The sequence below is a fragment of the Pristiophorus japonicus genome, chromosome 17 (genome assembly GCF_044704955.1).
Source record: "Pristiophorus japonicus isolate sPriJap1 chromosome 17, sPriJap1.hap1, whole genome shotgun sequence".
NCBI classification, from domain to species: Eukaryota; Metazoa; Chordata; class Chondrichthyes; family Pristiophoridae; genus Pristiophorus; species Pristiophorus japonicus.
The window spans coordinates 16375319-16398301 of NC_091993.1; the positions used below are offsets into that span (position 1 = coordinate 16375319).

Consider the following 22983-nt stretch of genomic DNA (forward strand, 5'->3'; position numbering starts at 1 on the left):
AAATCAAGTGGAGTTAATCAGGTTGGAATTTGACCAGATTCATATGAAACACAGCCATTTGAATGTTATGAAAGGAAAGTCATTTGGAACAGAGTTAGAGATTGTATGAGTAGAACTATTATGTTTTTCTAAATAAACAGACTCACTGTGGATTAATTAGATTACTTTCCTACTGTTGCCTGTACATTGGCCTCTGTACTAGCTAATAGTTTTCCTGATGCGTTTTAATTCCAGTGTGCTGGATTCACAGTATGCAAGTGTAAATGCTGGGTAGTGCAACAATGTGTGCCACAACTGTAGAACCATCGGCTGTGTGAGCACAGCAATCAGTTTATCGTTATACCTCACCATGCCAGTGGAGCTCTGCATCCATTACACAGTCCGCCAGGCAAAGACCTGCTTTAGGAAGTGCATGGAACCATTAAGGCTCTCATTTCCATTATAATCTCTTCAGAATGAAAAATGATTTGTCAATGAAAATTTCTATTGCTGTCAAATAGCATGGGGCTCCTGGTCAAGTTATTAGTTACTATTTCCAATTTAGTTAGAATTTCCAAACAGCCCGCCAGCGCCCAATTGCCGCCCAAAAGACCGCTAAGATTCCCAAGCTTATTGCGGCAAAAACTGCCCCCCAAAAAGGAAAAAAATCCGCCCAGCGAAAAAAATGGGCGTTGCACCCCGATTCTCAGTGGAAAAGTGGAATTTAGGGTCAATTGGGTAGTTCTTAAAGAAAATGGGCAATAATTAATAAATGTACTCAAAATTTACCCCGAGGCTGTGGGTTGGGCCTAGGGAGGAGAAAAATACAAAAAAGATTTTTTCAAAAAACATAAAATAAAATATCGCAAGAAACATTCTCAGGACCCTTTTAACTTAAATCACTACAATAGAATTTTAAAATAATTAGTTAAAAAAAAAGTAATTACTTACCTTTTTCTTGCAGAGCTACTCACCTAGCGCCCTGTTCCGCTGATTCTCGTGGGCGTTTAAAAAAAAATATTTACCTACGGGTCACTGCTGAGCCAAATATCACGCCAGGGCGATGTATGGACGGAGCATGCTGGCGGTCTGCTCCCCAGTGGGACTTCGAAACCGCCGGCGTAACTCAGCTGGGGAATTTCTCATCGACCCGGTTCTCGGCCAAAACGGCCAATACCGCCAAGAAACCGGGCGGTGAACCACTGGAAATTCTAGCCCATAGAAATCACAGCATAGAAACAGAGACATTCGGCACAACTGGTCCATGCCGGTGTTTATGCTCCACACCCACCTCATCCTACCCTACTTCATCTCGCCCTATCAGCAGTCGGCTTTCCTATTTTCTAATTTTCTAATGAAAGGCAATGAATATGTTGTACCACACCTCATGCTGCGTTTTCACACTGATGAATATTACATTTTTGCTTAAGAATCTGACATTTGGATTGTCTCTATACATTAAATCTAAACCATTACTGAGCTCTTCACATATTAAGAGACGAGGTACTAAAACAAATCATTGATTAATGTTTGAGTTGAGAATATGTAACATCAACTCAAGTTGCACTTTTAACAGAGTGCAAAGTGCAAGGTGCTTCACAAAAGGGGACAGAGGTAATGGACTCCAAACAGAAACGAGGAAAATGTTGGAGGAGATGTTACCTCTACACTTGACCTTTCCAATGCTCTCCTGATCAACCTTGGACCTTCTAAACAATGATGGCATCAGAAACACAAGCCAGAGACAAAACTTATCTAAATGTAAATCTGTTGGGGAAAAATGGAACCTTATGTTTTATTAATCTACAGAAAAATATATTTAGGAAGGTTTAAAACATCTGCATGGCAAAGATCAACCACAAATTAAATGAAATCTATTTGCACCATATGGTACCGTAATTCATTATTCAAGAAACATTTGTTTTGCTTTCTTTAGATAATGATCTCGAACATTAGATTGGACTCTTGTATTGAAAGGATATCAGTAGTAGCTTGCTGCTCACTTTACCGGATCACCTGGATGTCACTCATATTTTTTGAGCTTTGTTGCCTGGCACTCTAGTGGATATATGAAGATACGTCAGTGATTATTAGAGCTTTGCATAAAGTACGTGTAATCCTTCACAGAAATTCCATCTGTTCATTTATAAATGTTTCCTCAAGCTGTTGTGACGCAAACATTTAAAATAAAAGACTTGCGTCGTGTACAGTTAAGCCATAACAGGTCATACAAATCCATGGCTTTTCGTTGCTATGGGAGACCAAGATGTGTTTTTGTTCCACCTATACTTGGGTGGGGTAGAGACTATCGATGAAGAAGAGGCTGACACAGCAAGCACATACATCAATTTCCTTAAGATAGATCAGAAAAAAACACAATACATTTTTGAGACGTTCTGAGCAGCAATATTGGCCATTAAAGCTGAGCAGCTGCTCGTGTTATAAAGCATCACTGAACAATACTGGCCAGCAATGTCTGTCAGGTCGTATGATTCCCGTCTAGTTTCTGAAATTCCTGTGCAAGCGTTAAGAGTATTGTGCCTATTGCGGCTAACCTGTGCATTAGGCTTGTTGGTTAACTCTATAAGGCGCTGGCCAACTAAATTCCAGTGTTCACACATTGCAGGTACGATATGCTCCTATCATCCATAGGAAGGGTCGGGAACCAGAGGGCATGGCTTCAAGATAATTGGCAAAAGAACCAAAGGCGACATAAGAAAAAACCTTTTTACGCAGCGAGTGGTTCGGATGTGGAATGCACGGCCTGAAAGGGTGATGGAGGCAGACTCAAATCACGGCTTTCAAAAGGGAGTTGGATAAGTACCTGAAAGAAAAAAATTGCAGGGCGGTGGTGGGGGGGGGGGGGAGGGGGGGGAGGGGGGTGTGTTGGGACTAGCTGAGGTGCTCTTGCAGAGAGCCAGCACGGGCTCAATGGGCCGAATAGCCTCCTTCTGTGCTGTAATCATTCTATGAAACAAGCAGATTCTTTTCTCGGACCGCTGACCCTTATAATTATTTCTTGTTTTCCCATTTGACATTTTTTATCCCTTGCATGCCTCCCAAACAACAGTATTTTGAATCTCATGTTACCTCAAAGCTTCTTCCTTTCCCTTTTGCTTTCTGTAGAATTTTCTCACTATTGAATTGAATTGCATTCTGACACCTCTTTTCAGGATAGTCATGATGCATGCAGCAAAAGACCACGGCCTAAAAATTGGTCGCCAGCACCCTTTCTCAGGTGCTATGCAGACTCCTAAGGCCTAAAAGTGACAGGCAGGAAGTACACCGCCCGCCATATTGGGTAAGGACAAACAAGAGGTGTCCCTTACCCACACCTGAAGCAGGCATTAGGTCCTTTGCATATCCAAATAAGAGGTCTTACACCTGGTTCAGGTCCCTTCTCAAAAAGTGGTTTTCCCTCAAGGAACCAACCCTGAAGATCACCTGTAAAGTTACTTACCTGTAAAGCACCATCCCGATGGCTGCCACTCCCAGTCCCCGGGGTCCCCAACCCTTGACCTCTAGGCCCTGGCCCCTGAATTCCCCAGCCTCCAGACTTGTGGCTCTCCCTTGCTCCCATCCTGATCTCCAGGCTTCCCGCACACCCCCCAAGACTCGCGAAACCCCCTTCGAGGCCTGCGATGCCCTCTCCATTACTTACCTGTGGGCCAAATTTCCAGCACTTATCTGCCTGGCCACCTCCCAAAGCGCTCTCCCTATGTGAATGAAGTCTGAGGCCTAATATCTGGAGCTCCTTGAACCTTACCATTTGTTCACAGGGTAATTACCCGGCGTGGGAATGGGGGGGCGGGGAGGTGCAAAAATGGGTACTCCCGAATTTTTAGAACATAAATTCTGAAACCCTGGAAGGTGAGCCAAGATGCAGCATACTACTAGGGGGAATCAAGGGGTATGGCGAGAAAGCAGGAATGGGGTACTGAAGTTGCATGTTCAGCCATGAACTCATTGAATGGCGGTGCAGGCTCGAAGGGCCGAATGGCCTACTCCTGCACCTATTTTCTATGTTTCTATAAGGTTGCCTCCCAATCGGTCCAGACATGCAAAGTATTGCTTGACGATTCCAGTGATATATTTGATAATTCCTGTTGGCCAAGGATGGGACCAGAGATAATCGTGCTACTATGGGAGAGAAGTCATTGCAGAAGATGTGCTCTCTATCACTGGAGTGTCAGCTGTGGCTCAGTGGGTAGCACACTCACCTCAGATTCAGAAGGTTGTGGGTTCAAGTCCCACTCTAGGGACTTGAGCACATTAATCTAGGCTGACACTCCAGTGCAATGCTGAGGGAGCGCTGCACTGTCGGAAGTGCCGTCTTTCGGATGAGACGTTAAACCGAGGCCCTGTCTGCTCTCTCAGGTGGGAGTAAAAGATCCCATGGTACTATTTCAAAGAAGAGCAGGGGCATTATCCCCAGTGTCCTGGCCAATATTTATCCCTCAAACAACATAACAAAAACAGATTATCTGGTCATTATCACATTGCTGTTTGTGGGTGCTTGCTGCATTTCCTACATTACAACAGTGACTATACTTAATTAGCTGTAAAGTGCTTTGAGACATCTGGTGGTCGTGAAAGGCACTACATAAATGCAAGTCTTTCTTTATATTGGGCAGATAGGATGGAACCATGAGAGATCCATGGAGTAGACACAGGGATGGCAACCTTAACCATAGAGGAGTTATGGTGGACAAAACTAGATAGTACATTGTGGTTTTAGTCACTGTTTCATTCAAGTATTGCTGATGAGTTCTATGAAAGCAGTTTGGTGCTATAGATTAAACAGAAACCAGGCTTGGTAATGGCAATGTGTTCAAGCATCTTGGAGAGGAAGGAGAGATAAAGCTGGGTTCATAGTTGGAGAGGACATAGGGTTCAGAGTGGGCCCTTTAAGGAAGAGGGCCCTTTAAGGAAGAGCAGTAGAGAGGCAGAGAGATTTAAGGAATGAATTCCAGAGCTTAGGAACTGGGCAGCTGAAGGCACGGTTGTCAATGATAACAATAGTTTTGAAGTATGAGAACAAATGTCTGTGGAAAGGGAGCAGGCACTGGGTCAAGCAGAGATAGGTGAATGGTCAGGAGCTGGACCAGGGTGTGGTGCAGAGAGCAGGAGGTGGGTCTCATCAAATAGCTAAGCCAATTGTTGGCAGGTTGGGAGAAGAAGAGAAGTTACGGCGTGTCGTGGGTTTCGGCTGGTGTAGGAGGTGATCTGGAGGATCCGAGGTGGCAGAGGATGATGAGGATGAGACGGCCAAAGGGAAAGCCTCAGTTTCAGGGACAGAGTTGTTTCTCATATTTAGCATTAGAGATAAGAATAGAGGGGGGTGGACGAAGGAGGCCAAAGGAGGCTATTTATGGTGGGAAAGAGGAGTTTAGGGTTGTCTTTATCCCAGAATGATGCTGGACTTTTGAACATCCCCAATTTTAAATGTTCCACCATTGACAACCGTGCCTTCAGCTGCCCAGTCCTAAGCTCTGGAATTCACTTCCTAAATCTCTCCGCCTCTCCACTGCTCTTCCCTCCTTTAAAATACTCCTGGAAACCTACCTCTTTGACCAAGCTTTTGGTCGTCTGTCTAACATCTCCCTATTTGGCTTGGTGTCAATTTTTTTTTAATGTAACACCTTGGGGTGTTTTGTTAAGTTAAAGGCGCTATATAAATATAAATTGTTGTTGTAATAGTAAAGCTTTGCGTGTTCAATTTGTGATAGCCACCCTCTCTACAATAAAAGTGTTATTTTAGTTACCTGAACAGTGATACAGATTCTGTCTGCATTACAGTACATTTAAAATGTTGCAAAAGAAACAGTAATTCGATAAATTGTTCCCACTACATGTACAAAGTTGTTAAAATATAGTGAGCAATGGAAATCTCCTCCCCTCCCCAGCTCTTTGAAATACACCATATACTGTCCTAGATCAATAATCGTCATAAACAATGTAACATTTTCTACAAATATGTGCAGGTTGATCTAACATGAAGATACACCTGCTCTCACTGTTTCTACAAAATGATACTTTTACCAAATATCTGTGGAGAATATATTTTTTTCCGTAAGCTGTGTCAGCTGTGGTTCAGTGGGCAGCACTCTCACCTCTGTCAGAAGGTTGTGGGTTCAAGTCCCACTCCAGGGACATGAACACAAAAAAAATCTAGGCTGACATTCCAGTGCAGTGCTGAGGAAGTGTTGCACTGTCGGAGGTGTCATCTTTCAGGTGAGACGTTAAACCGAGGCCCCATCTGCTCTCTTAAGTGAACGTAAAAGATCCCATGGCACTATTTCAAAGAAGAACAGGGGAGTTATCCCTGGTGTCCTGGTCAATATTTATCCCTCAATCAACATAACAAAAAAACAGATTACCAAAGCAAAATACTGCGGATGCTGGAATCTGGAATAGAATCAGAAAATACTGGAAATCTCAGCAGGTCAGGCAGCATCTGTGGAGAGGGAGCAGAGATAACATTTCGGGTCGATGACCCTTCATTAGAATATATTAAAAAAACAGATTATCTGGTCATTATCACATTGCTGTTTGTGGATGCTTGCTTGTGCGCAAATGGACGTGCTTATTTGTACTGCAAAAATGGCCGACATGCTCCACCCTTTGTTTCTGATTGGTCCCCTTGGAGGATAAGCCACACCCTAAAGTTTCACAGGAATGTGTAACTGGAACCGCCCATCTCACGGTCTCTCTGACTTTGCAAATTGTAACTCGATCCACTTTGACTTCCTGAAGTCTCCTGCAGCCTCCACCGCTCTCGGGACCACGCCCGCCACTCTCGGTCTCGGGCCCACGCCCGCCACTCTCGGTCTCGGCCTCACGCCCGCCGCTCTCGGTCTCGGGCCCACGCCCGCCACTCTCGGTCTCGGCCTCACGCCCGCCACTCTCGGTCTCGGGACCACGCCCGCCGCTCTCGGTCTCGGCCTCACGCCCGCCGCTCTCGGTCTCGGCCTCACGCCCGCCGCTCTCGGCCTCGGGCCCTCGCCCGCCTCTCTCGGTCTCGGGACCACGCCCGCCGCTCTCGGTCTCGGGCCCACGCCCGCCGCTCTCGGGACCACGCCCGCCGCTCTCGGTCTCGGGTCCACGCCCGCCGCTCTCGGTCTCGGGACCACGCCCGCCGCTCTCGGTCTCGGGACCACGCCCGCCGCTCTCGGGACCACGCCCGCCGCTCTCGGTCTCGGGCCCTCGCCCGCCACTCTCGGTCTCGGGCCCTCGCCCGCCACTCTCGGTCTCGAGCCCACGCCCGCCACTCTCGGTCTCGGGCCCTCGCCCGCCACTCTCGGTCTCGGGCCCTCGCCCGCCACTCTCGGTCTCGAGCCCACGCCCGCCGCTCTCGGTCTCGGGCCCTCGCCCGCCACTCTCGGTCTCGGGTCCACGCCCGCCACTCTCGGTCTCGGGCCCTCGCCCGCCACTCTCGGTCTCGGGCCCTCGCCCGCCACTCTCGGTCTCGGGCCCTCGCCCGCCACTCTCGGTCTCGAGCCCACGCCCGCCGCTCTCGGTCTCGGGCCCTCGCCCGCCACTCTCGGTCTCGGGCCCTCGCCCGCCACTCTCGGTCTCGAGCCCACGCCCGCCGCTCTCGGGACCACGCCCGCCGCTCTCGGTCTCGGGCCCTCGCCCGCCACTCTCGGTCTCGGGCCCTCGCCCGCCACTCTCGGTCTCGAGCCCACGCCCGCCGCTCTCGGTCTCGGGCCCTCGCCCGCCACTCTCGGTCTCGGGCCCTCGCCCGCCACTCTCGGTCTCGAGCCCACGCCCGCCGCTCTCGGTCTCGGGCCCTCGCCCGCCACTCTCGGTCTCGGGTCCACGCCCGCCACTCTCGGTCTCGGGCCCTCGCCCGCCACTCTCGGTCTCGGGTCCACGCCCGCCACTCTCGGTCTCGGGCCCTCGCCCGCCACTCTCGGTCTCGGGCCCTCGCCCGCCGCTCTCGGTCTCGAGCCCACGCCCGCCGCTCTCGGTCTCGGGCCCTCGCCCGCCACTCTCGGTCTCGGGTCCACGCCCGCCACTCTCGGTCTCGGGCCCTCGCCCGCCACTCTCGGTCTCGGCCTCACGCCCGCCGCTCTCGGTCTCGGGCCCACGCCCGCCGCTCTCGGTCTCGGGCCCACGCCCGCCGCTCTCGGTCTCGGGCCCTCGCCCGCCACTCTCGGTCTCGGGTCCACGCCCGCCACTCTCGGTCTCGGCCTCACGCCCGCCACTCTCGGTCTCGGGCCCACGCCCGCCGCTCTCGGTCTCGGGCCCTCGCCCGCCACTCTCGGTCTCGGGCCCTCGCCCGCCGCTCTCGGTCTCGGCCTCACGCCCGCCGCTCTCGGTCTCGGGCCCTCGCCCGCCGCTCTCGGTCTCAGGACCCACGCCCGCCGCTCTCGGTCTCGGGCCCTCGCCCGCCGCTCTCGGTCTCGGGACCACGCCCGCCGCTCTCGGTCTCGGGCCCTCGCCCGCCGCTCTCGGTCTCGGGCCCTCGCCCGCCGCTCTCGGTCTCAGGACCCACGCCCGCCACTCTCGGTTTCGGGCCCTCGCCCGCCACTCTCGGTCTCGGCCTCACGCCCGCCACTCTCGGTCTCGGGCCCACGCCCGCCGCTCTCGGTCTCGGGCCCACGCCCGCCGCTCTCGGGACCACGCCCGCCGCTCTCGGTCTCGGGACCACGCCCGCCGCTCTCGGTCTCGGGTCCACGCCCGCCGCTCTCGGTCTCGGGCCCACGCCCGCCGCTCTCGGTCTCGGCCTCACGCCCGCCACTCTCGGTCTCGGGCCCACGCCCGCCGCTCTCGGTCTCGGGACCACGCCCGCCGCTCTCGGTCTCGGGACCACGCCCACCGCTCTCGGGACCACGCCCGCCGCTCTCGGTCTCGGGACCACGCCCGCCGCTCTTGGTCTCGGGACCACGCCCGCCACTCTCGGTCTCGGCCTCACGCCCGCCACTCTCGGTCTCGGGCCCACGCCCGCCACTCTCGGTCTCGGCCTCACGCCCGCCACTCTCGGTCTCGGGCCCACGCCCGCCGCTCTCGGTCTCGGACCCTCGCCCGCCGCTCTCGGTCTCGGGACCACGCCCGCCGCTCTCGGTCTCGGGACCACACCCGCCGCTCTCGGTCTCGGCCTCACGCCCGCCGCTCTCGGTCTCGGACCCTCGCCCGCCGCTCTCGGTCTCGGACCCTCGCCCGCCGCTCTCGGTCTCGGGACCACACCCGCCGCTCTCGGTCTCGGCCTCACGCCCGCCGCTCTCGGTCTCGGGACCACGCCCGCCGCTCTCGGTCTCGGCCTCACGCCCGCCGCTCTCGGTCTCGGGCCCACGCCCGCCGCCCTCGGTCTCGGGACCACGCCCGCCGCTCTCGGTCTCGGGACCACGCCCGCCGCTCTCGGGACCACGCCCGCCGCTCTCGGTCTCGGGCCCACGCCCGCCGCCCTCGGTCTCGGGACCAAGCCCGCCGCTCTCGGGACCACGCCCGCCGCCCTCGGTCTCGGGCCCACGCCCGCCGCCCTCGGTCTCGGGACCACGCCCACCGCTCTCGGTCTCGGGCCCACGCCCGCCGCCCTCGGTCTCGGGACCAAGCCCGCCGCTCTCGGGACCACGCCCACGCCCGCCGCTCTCGGGCCACCATGCCGGCCAAGAGGGAGGGAGTCAGAATCTGAGGTCCTGTTTCTCGGAACCACGTTCATGGAATGATTCAGGCGGGGAGGAGGGCGGAGCTTGACAGGGGTTGGGGCTTGCCACCTGTCGGTCAAAAACGTGCAGAATGGGTGGGGGGAGGCGGGGCTTGACAGATGCCTGTCTGTCAAAAAAAGTGCAGTACAAATAGTTACATTGTGTGCAAATTGGTTGTCGCGTTTGTTATGTTCTTACGTAATGTAAGAAACATAAGAAATAGGAGCAGGAGTAGGCCATTTGGCCCCTCGGGCTGATCTGATCATGGACTCAGCTCCACTTCCCCGCCCGCTCCCCATAACTCCTTATCCCCTTACATTACAACAGTGATTACTCTTCAAAAGTAGTAAAGCGCTTTGCTGTCAAGCGTTTGAGACATCTGGTGGTCGTGAAAGTGGCTAATTAAATCCAAGTCTTTCTTTTCTAAGGCACTGCCAGCCCTGTCAAGCATTGCTATGATTTGATTGTCTTGCTTAGCAGAAAGCCAAGGGTGCACAATACAAAGGAAACATTGTTTCTCACTTCACTTGCATTTTGCACAAACACAGGACCAAAAGTTTGTTCTGAGCCGATTATTAAAGAGTTTCTCAATTACTGGCGCTTTCATTTATTTTAGTAGAAAACACAAAGCAGCGTTTGGACTTCAGGGCAATGCATGTGAAAGGATTCTGCTGCCCCGTGTGGGCTGTGGCCTGTTTAATATATATTCAAAATGATGTAACCATTGACAATGAAATGATTTAACAGAGTGTTGTAAGAATTACATGAGTCAAAACTTTTGGTATAAATGTTGCTAAAGATGTAAATACGTTGGGTTGTCTGATTTCTATATACCGCTCATCACCTGGTTATTCGGCTGCGTCACACTGCCAATATCAGCTTGACACCAGCTCTGCCTCAAATGGAATTTAGCGATAAGGGGCTCTGTGCGTGCATCTTTGGATGCATACAGAGAGCTCCACTCTCTGGATGGCTAATTCTTGGTCTAGGAGAGTGTGAGTGGTAATGTCAACCATTTAACCATAGAGTCATAGAATCTTGCAACACAGAAGGAATCCATTAGACCCATCGTGTCTGTGCTGGCTCTTTGAAAGATTTATCCAATTAGTTCCACTTCCCTATTTTTTCCACAAAGGCCAGTAAATTTTCCCTTTCCAAGCATATATCTAATTCCCTGTTAAAAGTTACTATGGAATCTCCTTCCACCAGCCTTTCAGGCAGTGCATTTCAGATCGTTAAAAAAATGCATTATTTTTTTTCCTCATCTCCCCTATTGGCCCAGAGCTTCCAGCCTTCCTGGGTCTATACGGAGTGTGTACGGACCCGGGAAGGTATCACAAAAGCCGATTTTCAGCGCACCAGCTTTTCCGATTTCTACATCTCGGGAGCGAGGACATTTACAAGGGCAAGATTGCGGGATTTACCCATATCTTGCCCAGCAAATGTCTTCAAAACTCTTGCGCCTGATAAAAGCAGGAGCATAGCCTACGGTTACAGGCATAAAAGAGTTTGAAAACACACTTAAAACATAAAAAAAATTTAAAAAACACATTTTATTTTTAAAAACCCTGCCCACTACGTTAAATTTATTTTAAACCATAATTAAAAAAACTCAGAAATTTTTTTTTTCTCTAAGATATTTATTAACTTTAATTTCAATTAATTTTAATTATGTGAGGTATGTTTTTTTATTTTTTGTTTGGTGTTATTGTGTTTGTTTTTTTTTCTCAATTAATAGCAATGAGAACTCGTAGATACGGAGCTCCCAATGCTATTAATTGAGAATACTGTACCTGATTGGTTGAGCAGTCACACGTGACTGCATCTTCTGGGTGGGCCTGGAGGACGGGAGCACGCTTTGCAGCACGGGAAGAGAAGGCCTCCCCACCAAAATCCCACACTCCTCCGGGACCACCAGGTACTTTCGGAAAAATTCTCCGATCGGAGGCGTTCGTCCAAAAGAAGCCTCCAACCGGAATTTCAGTGTTTTTTTTGCCAATGATCTTAAATCTGTGTGCCCTGATTACCAACCTACCTGCTAGTGGTAACAGTTTCTCCTTATGTATGCCATCAAAACCCCTCATAGTTTTATTATAATATACTATACTATTATAACATAATAATATTGAAAGATATGTTTATAAAGTATCCAACTGGTCTAATGAACTAAATGAACACTTATAAAATGAGCCATTGCAGCAGACTGAAGTTATACTTCGCTTGGTGAGAGGCCCAAGGCATCATCATTTCCACAGAGGCTCTTCATGTCTCCCACTGTAACCTCAGCGGACGATCTTGGAGAAATGGTTCAAATAGCCATCTACGTTGGGGTTTTTTCTGCGGCAGATGCCGATCTTCCGCCAACGTTACGGCAGGAGATTAGGGAACCCTCGTGGAACATTAACCCCATGGTCTCATGTAAGTTGTTGTTGTATCTCTCCCCGCCGTTCACTTGGGAGTGAGATCACTAAGTTGATTCCAGACTTACAAAGGGTCATTGTCCCAGTGTGCACCTCGCTCTGTGTAATTTTACGGTAAAAGGCGGTGGACAAGGTTCCCCATACCTGGAAAATTAGCCTCTTGCTGTTGCTTTTGCATGAATGAACATGCTAAACTGCTGAGCAGCCTGTTGAAAGGAGAGTACAGTGGGCCAGAAAGTATCCAGGACACGATCTTGACGGTTACCGAATATGACACCAGGGTGGCGAACAGTCTGGTTCAGCCTCAGACAGAAGTTGGGGAGAGGGATGGAGTCAGTGGCTTGGGAACGGATTTTGTGGCAGGGACCGAAGCCATTGTTTTCAGTCCCGGCCACAAACTCCGTTCCCCAGCCACTGACTTCATCCCTCTCCCCAACTTCTGTCTGAGGCTGAACCAGACTGTCCGCAACCTTTTGGCGTCATATTTGACCCCGAAATGAGCTTCCGACCACTTATCCGCAGCATAACTTAGCCCTCCTATTTCCACCTCCGTAACTGCCCATCTCTACCCTTGTCTCAGCTCATCTGCTGCTGAAGCCCTCATCCATGCCTTTGTTAACTCTAGACTTGACTATTCCAATGCACTCCTGGCTGGCCTCCCACAGTCTACCCTACGTAAATTAGAGACGACTCGGCTGTCCATGTCCTAACTTGCACCAAGTCTCCTCTATGCTCGCTGGCCTACACTGGTTTCCAGTTAAGCAATGCCTGGATTTCAAAATTCTCATCCGTCTATTTAAAGCCCTCCGTGGCTTCACCCCTCCCCATCTCTGTAATCTCCTTCAGCCTCACAACCCCACCCCACCCCCCCCGAGATGTCTGCGTTCCTCTAATTCTGCCCTCTTAAACATCCCTGTTATAATTGCTCCACCATTAGTGGCCATGCCTTCTGTTGCCTAGGCCTCAAGCTCTGGAACTCCCTGCCTAAACCTCTCCACCTCTCTACTTCTCTTTCCTCCTTCAAGACGCTCCTTAAAACATACCTCTTTGACCAAGCTTTTGGTCACCTGACCTAATTTTTACTTATGCAGCTTGGTGTCAAATTTCTTAGCTCATAACAGGCCTGTGAAGTGCCTTGCGACATTTCACTATGTTAAAGGCGCTATATAAATACAAGTTGTTGTTTTTTCGCCAGGCTCGCACTCACTGATGACCTCCAGCCCTGCAGTACGCAGGGTCAGTGGAAGAACATTTGATTTGCATGGGACTGGTGGGTTCCCACGCCACCATCAACACATCTAGGGTACCCGCCTGCTCCACACCGCTGGAAACTCACCGCGGTGCCCGTCTCTTTTCCGGGAGACTAGCCCCGTCCTCCCTACCCAGGAAACATGTTTCACAGCTCTCCTTGGCTCCCTTACCAAGGGGCCGAAAGTCAAATTTTGTTTTTCAACCTTTATCTTCTGAGATCCGCCCTTGTGGGACCCACTTTTTCTTATTCATTCATCGGATGTGGGCATCTTTGGCATTTATTGCCCAAAGTTATGATGGGATTAGACAGGTTAGATGTAATAAGAATGTTCTCGATGTTGGGGAATTCCAGAACCAGGGATCACAGTCTAAGGATAAGGGGTAAGCCATTTAGGACCGAGATGAGGAGAAACTTCTTCACTCAGAGAATTGTGAGCCTGTGGAATTCTCTACCACAGAAAGTTGTTGAGGCCAGTTCGTTAGATATATTCAAAAGGGAGTTAGATGTGGCCCTTACGGCTAAAGGGATCAGGGGGTATGGAGAGAAAGCAGGAATGGGGTATTGAAGTTGCATGATCATATTGAATGGTGGTGCAGGCTCGAAGAGCCGAATAGCCTACTCCTGCATCTCTTTTCTGTGTTTCTATGTTTCTATCCCTAATTACCCTTGAGAAGGTGGTGGTGAGCTGCTGCCTTGAACCATAGAGGGCAGTTAAGAGTCAACCACATTGCTGTGGGTCTGGAGTCACATATAGTCCTGATTGGGTAAGGACGGCAGATTTCCTTCCCTAAAGGACCTTTGTGAACCAGATGGGTTTTTACGACAACCCGGTAGTATCATGGTCACCATTACTGATACTAGCTTTTTATTCCAGATTTATTTGATTAACTGAATTTAAATTCCCCAGCTGCCGTGGTGGGTCTCTGGATCATTAGTCCAGGCCTCTGGATTACTAGTCCTGAGTTACCTCTTTTCAATTTGCATTGGCAAATTTTTGAAGTCAGCATATTGGTTTCATTTGTTCACAGCCATATTGAGTGATCTGTCTAAAATCCTACCCTGCAATAGTAATGAACAAAACTCTTTTGTTGAACTGTCTGACACCCATACACTGCCTAATCACTTTGCTGTGTACATTATTAGTTGTTTTATGAGTTCAAATACCGAGCAGTTGCTTCACAGATTTTGTTGAGATATTGAAAGACTTTTTCCCATTCCAATCACAAATATTGTGCTGGAGAGAATTGTTATTACACTAACAGTTTCCTGATTAACGCTCTTCACTGCTACCTATACAAGATTTTCTGTGAGGAAAACCACAGGAGATCCATTAGTGTATTTAAATGTTGTACATTATTAATACAACACTATATTAGAGTGTCAGCAAATTAGTAATGCCCCCTTTGACCTGTGAGAAGAGGCAGTGCACAGAATGTGAATAAGGACCTTGTATTGTCATGCATTTTAACTAATGTATATTTCCAAAACTTGCAAGCCAACCTAGTGATTCTATTGCAAAATACTGCGGATGCTGGAAATCTGAAATTAAAACATAAAATGCTGGAAATACTCAGCGGGTCAGGCAGCATCTGTGGAGAGAGAAACAGAGTTAACGTTTCAGGTCGATGACCCTTCATCAGAACTGGAAAAACTTCAAGATAGAACAGGTTTTTTAGCAAGTGCAGGGGCAGGGAAAGGGAGAAGGGGGAAAGAACAAAAGGGAAGGTCTGTGATAGGGTGGAAGGCAGGAGAGATTAGAGACAAAAGGGATGATGGTACAAGGCAAAAGAAGATGGTAAAGGGGCAAGTTAAGAAACAAAAGGTGAGTCTAGATGAGGTGTAAATGGAAATGGCAGAATCATCATCAGCTGTCATGGAAAAGAGAGAAAAAAAATGAAAAAAAGAGAAAGGAAAGATGAGGTGCTGAGCTTACATTGAGCTTTGTTGGAACAATGTAGGAGGCCGAGGACAGAGAGGTCAGAGTGGAAGTGGAGCGGAGAATTAAAGTGACAGGTGACCAATAGCTCGGGGTCACGCTTACAGACTGAACGGAGATGTTCAGCAAAGCAGTCACCCAATCTGCGTTTGGTCTCTTCAATGTAGAGAAGACCGCATCATAGCCTATTGATTCTTTTTTTTTTACTCGATCTCTGTAAAGGTGCTGTCAAATATGTACATCAGTCTAAAAATCTACTAGGCCTGCAATATTAATAAATGTATGGCCACAATACTCTACTATCTACATATCTTCTTTAGTGAGCCCAAAAACCAAACATCCAGCCTTGTACATGCCACTTAAAAACACCACCTTTCCAAGATGCAAAATGTGAAATTCTGTTTAACTTGGCAACGATGCAGACAAATACTCAAAGTAAAGCTTCAAAGACAGCTCCCACTAACAGAATCTGGTGGCTGGAGCATTTTATTACAAAGAGCTGCAGTTACAAAATACTGCCGTGGTGGTTATCTGTTTAAGTTATTCCATGGCTACCACAAGTGACTCCAATATCGCTGGAATTGTTCTTCGACAATTGAACCGATTTAATACTTCACAATATTTTGTCGCCGGAAGAAGCAAGGAGTGTTGCCATAACTATTTCATCCATTAGCTTACCATTTGTTTCTGGGAATATTTATTGTATTTGTCTAGATACAGTCATCCATATACAGACATATCTAGTTAATCAGAAGTCATCAAATAGAACTGGGTCAACCATTTATGGCCCCTTCAGTGAGGAAGATTAAATTGATGTCACTTTGTGTTAGTTTGGTTGCTGTGGTACTTAACATCATTGCATTGATTACTCAGCCGCTGCTCAGGATAACAGTGGGGTGGGGAAAGGCAAAACATAAAACCAATTTCCGAATCACTCAGTCCCAATAAACTAGTCGGTTTGCATCTTTTCGAAGTAGATATCCCATAATACTGCTGTTAGAATATTTGTGCTCTGTATTGCAAAAGAGCACACATTATTAGTAATTGAAAAAACTACTAACCTCCCTTCTAAATGTTCTATCGTACGAGCTGTCAATATTTTAAATGTATGAAGAAACATTTAATGTGTATCTGAATTTCTTCTGAGCCTCAGTGAAGGATTGCATTCAAATACAGGGCCAGGGTGAAGTAATTTCTAGAGAAAGGAACAGATTGGCATCCTTAAAGTGTCACTGAACAAATATGTTGATTGCTCATTACGTGAGTGGAGTAAATGACACAGATACAATTTCAACAATTCCTTATTGATTAAAATGAAGACAGCCATGTACTGCATTTCACAGCAGTCCAAAGTGAGGGCTGCAACAAAGGAACTCAACAAAGGTTTTTAAACAGGCCAGCATCATTAGAAATGTCTTCATTGCAAGTCTTCAGTCACTGTTGAGGGACAAACACAGGAGAGTTTCCTGGGTGCTTGCAGAGCAGCCGATATTGTAATTTATGTGACAGTAATGTACTATCCAAGGGAAATCTGTGCTGAAATTGTCCGTAGTATGATCCGTTACTAAATGACAGTAATCATTGCTGTGAATACTAAGCAGCCTATTCTGCCAGCAGTCAGGACCTCATGCTTTTTCTTATCTGCAGAAATATTTTTTGCTATTAAGTATTTTATTGAGGTTCATAAGGACATTACACTTTTTATTTTCACATTATGCTAGTTGGCTGAGCACTTTTAGCCAAATAACTTGTCTCTTTATTATCAACCTGTCCCTACCTTCCTTTTCTCCTCAGTTCATGGATGTGGCCAATCAGCCCTTCTTTGCGTGTTTTATCGTTGGGGCGGTCTCAAATCCCACTATAACCAGTGTGAAACTCTTCACCGCTGATCCTATAGAGGATTGTTGCAGTAATATCGCTGCACAGCTCAAGGATGCAAATCTGTTTCCTTCTCTAGAAATGAGTAAATCTAGGCACAGTACTTAAATCTTCCACTCACCGATACCCAGTAGCAATTTGAAAGACCCTCGGCGAAGTTTCAGATAGACACTGGATTTTGCTGGTGCTCAAAGGGTGGGTTCGGAAGTGGGTCCACTGTCAAAATCTAAAAGATTGGCAGAGGGTCTGGATCCCGCTATGATCCCACTGTGATCCCGCTTTATAGACTCGACACTAAGGGGCGGGTGGGCTAAATGAAATAGTTAAGAGGGTGTTTAAAGATACTTAAACAACATTTTACCATCTACTTACCATTTCTCCAGCATTTCGATGACTTTCACGGCACTTGGGGATCACATCAGGTAAGTAGGTCAGGTTTTCAATGACTCTCCATTGCTCTGAATAGTGGCAGCTGAAAACGTGATATAACAGCTCCCATCTCACAGCTGTTCACTTTCCAATGTTAGAAGCTGGAGCCTTCAGGATTTGGAATACACTTTTCAGCTTTATGCAGTTTAGATGTGTTTGGAGTATACTCTCTATCCACTGTCACCTCCTTGGAACAACCGCTCTCACCGTTGACAGATCGCTTCTGTCATCTCAACTTCAGCTGCCATCTATTCCATCAGCATCAGTGCTCTTGAAAAACTCTCACCTTGTTCCTCAAAATCCACCATGATCAACCTCAACACCAACATCACCAGATGCACCAGCGACACTAACAACAACATCAAACTTCTCCGCAATCACCTGATGCTGCACAGTACAGAGAGCATCAGCACCTGACCACTTGCTGTCCAAGGGGCCAGATTTACTTCACTTGACACGGTACACCCTGGCTGCCACATGATGCGTCAGGTTGGCACCACTCCACACCAGCACCACAAAGCATCCCTGCAATGCCCAAGCCATTCCTTTGACACTCATCACCATTGCGGGGGTTACCATTATGTCTCACCATTCACTGCAACTCACTAAGCCACTCCCAAAGATGCACACAAATCACTCCAAGAATATAAAGTGTTGAAAATAAAGATTTCAATGTTTGACAACACATTAACAAAAACTTTACATGAACATTGGCTAAAAGACCCAAGTGCCTACCCTTGTGTGTTGTTAGTTGGTATGATTGGACTAGGATGAGGAGGAGTGTGAGGAGTGGCTACTGAGATAGGGAAGTGATAATGTGGATAGAGAGGGATGGATGGGTGGAGGTGCAAGGTAAGTTGATATGAGTAAGGGATGTGCAGAATTAGGGCAGGGAAGGCAGTGTGATGGGGATGTGATGAGTGGCACAGCAGGATGAGGTTGAATGTGGCTTTGCAGTAACGTTTCGTGATCTACTGAGATCATTGAAAGGTTGGCACCACTGCAGCCTGGTCCTCCGGACAACATCCCTGCTTGTGCCTTCCTGTGTAATGTGCAATCGGGCTGTGTTGATCTCCTGGGGAGGTCTCTTCCTCCCATTGCAAGGGAAGAGAACCTCCCTGCATACTGTGACTCCCTCCATAAGCTTATAGAGGGAGTGCTGGGAGAATTTGGGTGCAGCCATGCACCTGTGTGCAGTGCTTGCCAGTGTTTGTGACACCTCAATGCTGCAGAACACTGACAGCACAGCTGGCAAAATCAATGTGGGCCAGGGTCTCTTTAAGGAAACCGGCTGGTGACACGTCATAAAATGATTACATCAGACACGCTTCCTTTTAATTGGCTGGGAACCTCGCAGGGCGGGCTTAACAAGCCCAATCAATGGAAGGTTCTTCACACAGAGCAGGATGTCGCCGAGAGCAGAGTCGCAGTCCGCCAGTTACCTCGGCCGCACTGAACCAGCCTCGGTTGGCAAAATCCAGGCTTTCATCATTCATTTCAAACATACTGTTGCTTTACCTTGGACTCCTAACCTTATGCGTCATCAAAGCTCTTTGATTTTTTTTAACAGTTAAACAGAACTCTTCCCTTTATCTTTAAGAACAAAGTTCAGCGTATATCTGTACCCATCACTATCCATATATATTTCTGTTTCTTTCACAGTTTAGTCTGGTGAATTCTACAATGAGAAATCCCTATCTGTACATAATATTGTGTCTACATGTAACAAGTACTAACATATAGGGCTCAATTTTCCCCAAAGCCGTTTAGGAATAATGGGTTATGGGGAGCGGGCACGGAAGTGGACCCGAGTCCATAATCGGATCAGCCATGATCTCATTAAATGGCGGAGCAGGCTCGAGGGCCGAATGGCCTACCCCTGCTCCTATTTCTTATGTTTTTATGTTTTTTGCCGTACTTGAAGAGTTACGCCCATTTTTTTGGGGGGCCAACTGCGCCAAAAAAAAAATCATCCAACTTTCCCCATTTGAATTGTTGATTTTGGCACCGCCTAGTTTTGGGGGTGGAGCCTAAGATCTGCGCCAAAAAGATCGGGTTGCCAGGGTAACGAGGGACACACTGCGGGCTGAGGCTGGAAAGTGAGCTGTGGCCAGCTCACAGCAACCTGCACAAACACTTTGCACATTGCAGCATTAAATTATTAAAGAGTTTATGCCAAAAGTCTAGCCCCCCTCCCTCCCGCCCCCTTCCGGTGCCGGTTGCTGCTCCTAGCCCTGGCCCAAAGACCTCCCCCCTCCCCCCTCACCTCTCTCCTCTCCCCTCCCTCTCTCCTCTCTCCTCTCCCCTCCCTCTCTCCCCTCTCTCCTCTCTCCTCTCCCCTCTCCCCTCTCTCCTCTCCCCTCTCCCCCCCACCTCTCTCCCTCTCTGCTGCTGCTGCCCAGGCCGTGGAACTGCATCTACTGTACTGATTCTCTTACCTGTGCTGATTTTGTTAACTGTCCAGAAGGTTTTTCCAGAGTGGTCACACACGCCGTCCTAAAACAAATTGGAGTGAATCGGAGCTGGCCAAACTTGTTTAAATGGCCAGAATTGGCGCGGGTGGCAAGTTATGCCCTCAATGAGGTAAAAAAAATCGCAGCCTAAAAAAATCCTATCTAAGTGAATTATGCTCGTGCAAAAACTTTGGGGAAACTTGGAGATTTTAATTTACTCCAAAAAAAAATGGTGCACGCTAAAAAAACAGCACAGATAATTGGGGAAAATTGAACCCATTGTCTTCACCTTTAGACTGTTTCATATAGATTTATACTGTGTACTCAAATAGGTTTCCATATTTCCAGCAAGCTCAAGGTTAAATTTCATTTTTCATAAATCTTTTATAAAGGTTACTTCTAAGATATGAACTTAATGTTCAGACTTCATTCATGTATTATTATGGGCAATTTTATTGTTCATTCATTCTATGATCATTGTTCATATTTAAATAAAAGTAACTTTTACTACTAAAGAACTGAAATTGGCTGCTTCAAATAAGTGTTTCGTTGATTAACAAGCAGTATATTGAGTTATATTGAGTCGACAGCACAGAAACAGGCCATTCAGCCCAACTGGTCTATGCCGGCGTTTATGCTCCACACGAGCCTCCTCCCACCCCTCTTCATCTAACCCTGTCAGTATTTCTATATGATTATCCACATTTTTATAAAGGCTGAAGATCTACTTACATATATTAACTAAGGGATACAAGTGTGTGAACATTAACTAGCTGAGCATTGATGAAGTGGGAACCTCATCATCATCGGCAGTCCCTCAGGATCGAGGAAGACTTGCTTCCACTCTTAGCATGAGTTCTCAGGTGGCTGAACAGTCCAATACGAGAACCACAGACTCTGTCACAGGTGGGACAAATAGTCGTTGAGGGGAAGGGTGGGCAGGGAGCCTGGTTTGCCGCACGCTCCTTCCGCTGCCTGCGTTTGATTTCTGCACGCTCTCGGCGGCGATACTCGAGGAGCTCAGCGCCCTCCCGGATGCATTTCCTCCACTTAGGGCGATCTATGGCCAAGGACTCCCAGGTGTCAGTGGGGATGTCGCACTTTATCAGCGAGGCTTTGAGGGTGTCCTTGTAATGTTTCCTCTGCCCACCTTTGGCTCGTTTGCCATAGACGAGTTCCAAGTAGAGCGCTTGCTTTGGGAGTCTCATGTCTGCCATGCGAACTATGTGGCCTGCCCAGCAGAGCTGATCAAGTGTGGTCAGTGCTTCAATGCTGGGGATGTTGGCCTGGACGAGGACGCTAATGTTGGTGTGTCTATCCTCCCAGGGGATTTGCAGGATCTTGCAGAGACATTGCTGGTGGTATTTCTCCAGCGACTTGAGATGTCCATTGTACATGGTCCACGTCTCTGAGCCATAAAGGAAGGCAGGTATTAATATGGTCTTGTAGACCATGAGCTTGCTGACAGTTTTGAGGGACTGATCTTCAAACACTCTCTTCCTCAGGCAGCCGAAGGCTGCACTGGCGCACTGGAGGCGGTGTTGGATCTCGTCGTCAATGCCTGTTCTTGTTGATAGGAGGCTCCCGAGATAAGGGAATTGGTCCACATTGTCCAGGGCCGCGCCGTGGATCTTGATGTCTGGGAGCAGTGCTGTGCAGCTGTGATATGTTCACAGAGCACAAGCACACATAGCTTCCAACATGGCAGGCAGCTCGCTCTTGGAAGCCTCCGGAATCTGCCTGGTTCTGTTTATTATTAACTCTACAGTTGCAGTACACAATATGTCCACATCCACAGTGAGGCGCTACAAACATTACAACCTTACAGACATTACACTTCTCCCTCCTTAATGAAGAAGTTATTATAACAAACATCATACATAACTTTCATGTTTATACATAACACAGGATATAAACTTATTTTTTTTTCCATATTTACAAATTTAACTTTTACCACTTGTTTTCTGTTTCGAAGAGGATACCTTCGCTCGTGAACAGAACCTTCCAAACATGGTGCCGAATCTAAACTCATTCGAGGCTCATCCTGAGGAACGTTTTCCTCCGCGGAATTTCCTTGATTTTCATTTGAACTCACTCTAACTTCAGGCTCTTTGTTTTCCTGACTCGGATTCAGACTTTCATTCTGATTCTCTCCTGGATTTGTTTCCAGTACATTGGATTTAGGATTTGTATCAAAACTATCTGATGAGTCAGAAATAATTTAATCATTCCCACCTTCAACTCTTTCCATGTCTGCAGGTAACATATGATCAATATGAACAAACCTAACCTGTCCATTATCAAACATCTTTACCAAATATGTGCGAGGACCACATATCTTCACCACTCTTCCTGGTAACCACCTTAACCATTTATGGTGATGGTTCTTCACTCTCACCTTCTGGTTTAATTTCACATTTCTCTCTTTTACTCTACCTCTATTATGATTCTCTTTCTGTCTTAATTGTGTCTCTTCTACGGACTGTGCCAAATTTGGCTTTAATAACGAGAATCTGGTTCGTGGCTGTCGTTTGAGAAACAACTCTGCTGGTGTTCTACCAGTAGTTGTATGAGGAGTATTTCGATATGAAATCAAAATATTAGCCAATTTGTGATCCAATGACAACTGTCGTTTCCTTGGATTTGGATCTAACATTTGTTTTATGAGGAAACGTTTTATAATTTGTACAGTGCACTCTGCTGCACTATTTGAAGCAGGATGGTATGGTGGAACCTTGGTATGTTTCACACCATTTTTGCTCGTAAACTGTGCAAATTCTTCTGAAGGAAATTGTGGTCCATTATCCGAAAGAATCTCTTCAGGGAGGCCAAATGAAGAAAATAATTTTTGTAAAATGTCCAATGTTTTACTTGTTGTTATTTTCCACATTGGAAACACCTCAACCCACTTCGAATGGCTATCAATCACAATGAACAATTGTTGTCCTTCTAACTCAGCAAAATCAATATGTAGCCTTTGCCACAC

General features: G+C 48.0%; 1 protein-coding gene across 1 annotated transcript in view; it reads right to left on the reverse strand.

Annotated features, from left to right (window-relative positions):
• Positions 1-17792, reverse strand: part of LOC139228328 (collagen alpha-2(I) chain-like) — a 37293-nt gene extending 19501 nt beyond the window's left edge. The window contains exons 1-4 of the mRNA XM_070859513.1: positions 17752-17792; positions 17488-17587; positions 8480-9572; positions 6685-8378 (exon numbers count right to left, since the gene is read on the reverse strand). Coding sequence (XP_070715614.1) covers positions 6685-8378; positions 8480-9572; positions 17488-17587; positions 17752-17792 — 2928 coding nt within the window. The remainder of the gene's footprint in view (positions 1-6684; positions 8379-8479; positions 9573-17487; positions 17588-17751) is intronic.
• Positions 17793-22983: the final 5191 nt, after the last annotated feature.